Consider the following 7,103-nt stretch of genomic DNA (forward strand, 5'->3'; position numbering starts at 1 on the left):
ACAAAAACTGGAGGTGAGAGGGCCCTCCCTGGTGGCACAACGGGTTAAAGCACAGCATTATGAAGCTATTACAGCTACTGCAGCACCAGTTCCATCCCCAGCCAAGGAGGTGACCCACATGGCGAGGCAGACCTCTCCTGACCTGCCTGCTTCTCCCCTCAGCAATGTGTTTCAGTACATCTGCCTGTTCTGCTCCCCACTCTGTCTCTGGTGAATCCTCTCACCCCTGCACCTCTGGCTTATACCCTAGCTTTGAATGTATAAATAAATGAATCTTAAAAAACTAGAGGTGAGAAATGCAGGCCCACAAGAGGAGAGCCCTCTTGGTACAGCTCTGGGACTTTTTATGTCTGTTTGTAACCCCAGATGTCTATCAAAAAAGTTTCTGTGTATATTTTGGTTGCCCTATCAACAATTTCCCTTAGCTGTTTGAGAGAGAACAGGCAGTATGTCAGAGAATCAATCTGGGTGTAATATTTCTGTCTTTTCAGCAGTTTGTTAGGAAAAGACACCTTCAGGTAGACCTCAGCCAGTCTGGGGAGACACTGTTCAGGAGAGAAGACCGTGTAGTTTAAAGGTTACCTGTATTCTCTTTATATCCATGACAGTTCTATAGCCAGCTCCATAGCAGAATTTTCTTGGTAGGGGAGAGGCAGAAGTTTGTGAACATGTAGACCAAGTCTATTATTTGACCTCCCCTATTAACCACTCATTTCTCTACTTCACTGCTTCTCAAGAGAACCCTCTACTTTGTCTTTATGCTTCCATTAGTCTGGCTTCTAACATCCTTTGGAAACTGCTATTGAAGGTCACTAATGACAGAATTGTCCAATGACTTTTCCTCAGTGACAATTTTGATGTGTGCAGAATTTAAAAAAAAAAAATATTTATTTATGTATACAAGAACTGGGGTACAGGCCAGAGGCAAAGGGAACGGGGTGAAAAGATTCACCAGAAACAAGAGTGAGGAACAGAACAGACAGGCTGATTGAAATACACTGCTGAGGGAGCAGTGGGCAGAACAAGAGAGATCTGCTGTACCATGTGGGTCACCTCTCGTGGATTTCTTCATAGTGCTCTGCTTTACACCTGTTGTACCACCAGGGAGAACCCCGTAATTATTTTATTTAAGACTTAATTTCATTTATGCATCCAAGAATTGGGATATAGGCCAAAGGTGTGGGGGTGAGAGGATTCACCAGAGACAGAATGGGGAGCAGAACAGGTGGATCTACTGAAATACACTGCTGAGGGGAAACAGCGGGCAAGTTAGGAATGGTCATATACCATGTGGGTCAGCTCCCAGGCCAAGGAAGGAACTCTTGCTGTGCTGGCTGAGGATAGCTTCATAGTGCTAAGACTTAAATTAACCCTATGAGGGCTTCTCCTGTGGCACAGTGGGTTAAAGCACAGCACTGTGAAGCTATTCATAGCCACTGCAAGCACAAGTTAGATCCCCAGCCAGGGAGCTCACCCACATTGCACAGCAGACTTCTCCTGCCGTACCTTTTCCCCATAGCAGCATATTTCAGTCAATCTGCTTGTTCGGTTCTCCACTCTGTCCTTGGTGAACCCTCTACTCCCCCACCCCCCAGCCTGTACCTCAGTTATTGTATGTGTAAATAAATAAATCTTTAAAATATATATAAATGAACCTTTTGCACCACCCAGGAAGTCCCTCCATGTGGTTATTTCTGCCTAAGTGAAGTTTCAGAACCTTAGAACCAACATGTGTGAAAAGAAAGTCAAGCCTTTCTATTTTCCATCAGCGACTTTTCCTAGCATTCCTATTTTTTTTGCTAATGGTACTGCTACTAACTATCCCAATGATAAGAGTGGGAAGATGGATGAAAGTAAATTTAACTTTACCCTCACAAGATCTTCACATATGGTTAGGTACAAACTCTTGTACTTCTCTCTGTAGTGCTATTTCTATCTGTCCTTTCCTTATTATTCATGCTACCATCTATATGACTTTTTGCTTGGTTTATTATCACAACCTGATGACTTACCCTCTTACCACTATTATTCATCTTCCTGAACTATAACTATGATGTTGTCATCCTCCATGCAAAATAATTATAAAATCATCTTTGTGTCCAATGAATACAGTGCAGACTTCTTGGTTTGTCATTTAAGGTTTTTCATAACTGGGTTTCTTTTCTTCCTCTCTTAAAGATTTATTCACTCATGCATACAGGACTGGGGTACAGGTCAGAGGTGCAGGGGCCCTAAGAGGATTCATCAGAGACAGAGTAGAGGGCAGAACAGGTAGATTGAGGATGTACACTAATATTGGGAGCAGCGGGTGGGTCAGGCGACATGTGGGTCTCCGGGCTGGGGATCCAACTCTCAGTGAAGAGGCTGTGGCTAGCTTGCATGCAGTGCTGCGCTTTAACCCGTTGCGCCACCAGTGAGGGCCCATAACTGGGCTTCAAACTATTTTCTATTTTACGATTACAGACTCTGCCACACACAATGCATCCTAGTTATCTAAGCTCCATTCCAGCCGCAGACAATGTATTAAGTACACGGTGCTGAGAATCCACTGGGAAGCACGACAAACCAGATCCCTTCCCTTGTGAGGCAATTTTCATTCCTGTCTCCTCAGATCTCCACTTGATGTTGGCCCCAACTTTCTGCACCTTGCATTGCAGACCAGACTCCTAACCTCCCCGTTTTCAATGGTGGGGGTAGGGAAACAAAAGGCTGGGGGGTGGGGGGAGAAGAAAAAGTGCGAAGTGCGAGGGTGATGCAGAGGTGTGAAAACTGGAGTTCCTCTTTCCCTACCAATTACAGAGGGCCGCTCTTTATCCTTGGGTTGAAAGATCTTTTTTTTCGGGGGAGGCGGGCGTGGTGGTTAACAGGTCTTTTAAAGGCCCAGGACTGGGGCTGGCTGAGGAGAGGTAAGGTGGGAGAGCCAACTTGATTTCGGTGAGGGCGTCCTGCCTTTACAGAACCGTTACAGTCTCTTTGATTTCTCCGCCCGCAGTCCAGGCGCAGGGCCTCCATAAGGGCCAAGGTTCTCTCGCTCAGCTCGCTCCACAGGAGAGGATTCCTGGCTCCCAGATCCAAAGGAGTGGCTCTCCCTCCCAGTCGCACTTCCCGCCTCGGCCCTCCGGCACCCACTGAGCCTACAGAGGAGGGGCGTCTAGCCGGTTCCAGCCACCTCAGGCGCGGAGCTCCCGGACCCGCCCCCCGCGCCAGTTGCCAGGGAGCGGTTGCCATAGAGCTGAGCAGTTGTCCGCGTGCGCAGGCGGAAGTCCCGGATTGAGGCGCCGCCATTTTTGCTGCCCGGACGCGGAGCAAGAGGCTGAGAGTCGGAGACGCTATCCGCTTCCATCCGTCGCGCAGACCCTGCCGGAGCCGCTGCCGCTATGGATGATCGGGAGGATCTGGTGTACCAGGCGAAGCTGGCCGAGCAGGCTGAGCGTTACGACGGTGAGTTGGGGGGGCAACGGGGGGCTGGAATTCTCGGACCCTCTGCCGCCGCCCACGGAGGCCGAGAGCTGGAGACAAAATGGCGGCATCGACTCCGAGTCTGGCCCCGGGACGTGGATTCGGGAAGCAGAAACTGACCTGTGGGTTCTCGGAGCGGTGGGAGGCTCTAGACTCAGCACATTGACCCTGAGGCTTCTTCAACTGTAGACTCTTGTGAACCCGGAGGCTTAGGCGTTGGGGTGGAGGAGTTGGTTGTAAAATGGCGGCTGGAGGGAGGGCGAGTCCCGGGGCGGGGGAGGGGGAGGAGATAGCGGTGGTGTCTCCCGGCGGGCAATCCCCAGGGGAGCTTCTGGGCCGGTCTTGGGGTGTGGAGAACAATTGGGTAAAGTGATGGGTGAAGAAACACCCGCCACATGGGGAGAGTGGCGACTGGAAGCTGTAGCGCGGGCGCCTTTCAGGGAAATATGGCGGGTGGGGGCGGTGGCTTTTCCCCGGAGGCCCGATGTGGGGCGGCGGCTGTGGAGTCTCACAAAGGAGAACCCTTGTGAGCCGTGGGCTTCCATCAGTTTGTGGGGTGGGGGGTAATCCTGCGGGAGGCTGGGCAAGAGGGGGAGAGTAGGAATCACTGCATTTCATCCTTGGGCGGAGGCCAGCTGAGATGCTGCGATCGAATTTCTTTCCCGTAGGCCAGCACACCTTTTAGTGAGGTTTTTGGGGGGCTTTGGAGTTCAGCTTTCTCCTGGGGAGGTCTAGAAAAATGTCGTCCAGGTTCACTCGCGTTCACTTTCCTCGGGCTTATCCTGGAGAGCTGAAGTTCCTGTGACCATTTTCTGGCTTCATAAGCTCTGGGTTCTGTGGATAGACACCGAGCAGGAGACAAGGAGACCCAGGACTCTTTAGTCCCCGTAATTCAGTCTTCAAGTTTGTAAAAATGGCTTTTCCATCTTACACGCACCGTTATGACAAATTGAAGGAACTGTTGAAAAATAAAGCTATTCGAAATAACATTTAGTAACTATTTTTTAGTTGACTCCCGGGGATTGGAATGCGTGTTCGTACTTCGTCGGGAGCTTAACCCACCCCAAAAACTCAACTGAGGCTTGGGTTTTGCATTTAGCAACAGAGAGGAGCCTAGTGGAGCCCGTTTTCTTTTTTCCATTTTGAATAAACGGTTTTTTGTACAGATGTGGACATTTCTTCTTTGTTCATTGCTGCGGTGCTCCTATTTTTAAGACATATTTCAGAACTTGATTGAAATACCCATTGTGCGTTTTCAGTCGGCTTCATCCCAGGCTGTTTATTTGAATTGCTCCTTCATCTCCATTTTGGATCGAGATCCTTGAGTTATCCCAACGTTCGTTAAGATGTGGTAGTATAAAAACAATCGAATGGGATTGCTGCACTTTCCTAGGGTGAGACCTGGTTGGAGTGGAGTGCCATTAACTCTTAATTGTTTTTAACTCCTTAAATCACTTTTCAAAATGTTTTATAGAGTCCTTGCTTTCCTTGGAAGTCAGTTTGGTCAGGGCCAGTCCTAGTGGATCATAAGTTAGGATTCAGGAATTTCAAAATTAGAGAAGCCTCAAGCTTAGAAAACTCAAACTTAGAGAAAGGTACTGCACCAAGTTTTAGGTTTGAAAATCTGAAATTGTTAATTGCATTTAACAAGGTTTTTATTGGGAAGGGAGTAGGATGGGGAAGTACACCTCAAGGTCAGGTGTACACCTTTTTTCCCAGTGTTTAAAAATCAAGCAAGTGTAGGTGTGCTTCTAATGGAAAGTTTTTTTTTTTTTAATTCTTTCGTCCCTCTCAAGTTCCAAATAGGTTCCCTTTTTACTCTGCTCCTGTCCTTGGGAGGATATTAAAAATTCTACTTGAATGCTTTGTTTTCCATGGGAATTTAGATTGTGAGTAGACTTATGAAGACCAAAAGGGATGTGGAAGAAGGCTTTACTTACTTTTTAAATAGCATCCATATTAAAAACTGATTTACAAGTTCATGATTGTATGTCTTCCAAATAAATGACAGTTTAGTGATACATTTTGGAGTTGAGTCCTGAAGGTTTTTGATGAAAGCTCTTTTGTTTATTTTTTAGTAAGACTCTTTAGAAGCAGACACCTCATTACATTGCTAAACATTAGGTTTTCATTCCGTAGTTAAAAGGGGAAAGGAGGCAAGAACTCTACTAGGTGGAGAGGAACTCCTATGATTGCTGGGCATAGATAGGGTGGGATTTAATGGAAAGTGGAAAACTTCAAGAATCAGCCTCACCTTGCTCTGTTTTTATCAGATGCAGTGATTTACTTTTGCAGTAACAAAAAATGATTCCAGTTTTAGTCACTAAAATTTATCAGGTGTGGGAAGATGAGCAACAGTTTGGTTTGGTTTGGTACCAGGATATAAATACTATGCTTTCTATCTGTTCCTGCCAGCAGGACCTTCCTTTCTTTGCATGCAGTGTTCAGCCCAATATTTAAGCTTCTTTGTTAGTTTCTTTTAACTCAGTCTCAGGGAGTTGGACCACATCGGGTGGATTACTTAGTGATGTTGGAGGAAGAACTACGATATAAAAGGATAGTATTGGCTTGCAGATAGGAAATACAGAAGTTTGGGGCTAGGACTCTTCACCTTGATTAAATTTAGCATCTTATCTCTTTAAGCTAGTAGTTTAAGAAATAGGGAATAGTTTTTATTTTACTTGCAGCCATGTTATAAACAAATCTATCACCTTTTAACATTTCTGAACCAAATATTACATTTCATCTGTATGAAATACATTACAGAAGAGTGGGGAATATAGAGTAGAATAGATTAGATAAATAGGGGAAAATGAGCAGTTTTCATATTTTTTGAGAGTGGAGGGGCGTAGATAGGTAGGTAGATAATAGAGAAAAATGAGCATTTTTCATATTTTTTGAGTGGAGGGGCCAGTATACACTACATTTAGAATTGTTACGGGTAATGGCTGGTTTGCCTTTATCTCACTTTCTGCTTAGGATTGATTCCATGAAGTCTTTGATGGGCATTTTGGCATGAATGCATCTGTACCAGAGTCAGATCAGAGTCACTTGAGAACTGTCCTTTTAAAGCTACATTGTCGGGCCCTCCCTGGTGGTGCAGCTGGTTAAAGTGTAGCACTCCGCCACTTTCGCATGAGTTTGATACAGCCAGTGGGGTGACCCATATGGCACAGCAGGCCTCTACTGTCTCACCCACTGCTCCCCTCAGTAGTATACTGTATCAATCTGTCTGTTCTGCTCCCCACTCTGTCTCTGGTGAAGCCTCTCGCTGCCCCTGCACCTCTAGCCTGTACTCCAGTTCTGTGTGCATAAATAAATAAATCTTAAAAATAATCTACATTGTTTCTTCTCTGGCTTACTCTGGTAGTCCAAAGAAGAGTGGGAGGCATGTTTTTTGCATTAAATCCTCACTTATCTTTTAGGGAAAAAAATGGGTAACAGTAAGTTGATAAGTAAATTCAAAACCACATTGTCAGTTCTTTGGTTATAACCAGTAATAATTTTTTTTTAAATTTTATAAGTTTATTTTTACATCATTTTGTACATTTTTTTCCCCATCTCAATTGTAATCCCCACGGGTTTCCCATCACCATGTCACACGTGTGCCATCACCATAATCCTGTACACTCCCCCCCTCCCCC

At 45.8% G+C, this 7,103-nt stretch overlaps 1 protein-coding gene across 2 annotated transcripts in view; it reads left to right on the plus strand.

Moving 5' to 3' along the window:
* The first annotated feature begins 3,232 nt into the window (after positions 1-3,232).
* Positions 3,233-7,103, plus strand: part of YWHAE (tyrosine 3-monooxygenase/tryptophan 5-monooxygenase activation protein, epsilon) — a 36,090-nt gene continuing 32,219 nt past the window's right edge. The window contains exon 1 of one of the 2 annotated variants that reach the window (XM_004684805.2): positions 3,233-3,441. In XM_004684805.2, coding sequence (XP_004684862.1) covers positions 3,378-3,441 — 64 coding nt within the window. In that variant the 5' untranslated portion in view covers positions 3,233-3,377. The remainder of the gene's footprint in view (positions 3,442-7,103) is intronic. The other variant, XM_012726430.1, reaches the window with a different exon arrangement.

The sequence above is a fragment of the Condylura cristata genome, unplaced genomic scaffold (assembly GCF_000260355.1).
Source record: "Condylura cristata isolate star-nosed mole 26May11 unplaced genomic scaffold, ConCri1.0 scaffold00017, whole genome shotgun sequence".
NCBI classification, from domain to species: Eukaryota; Metazoa; Chordata; class Mammalia; order Eulipotyphla; family Talpidae; genus Condylura; species Condylura cristata.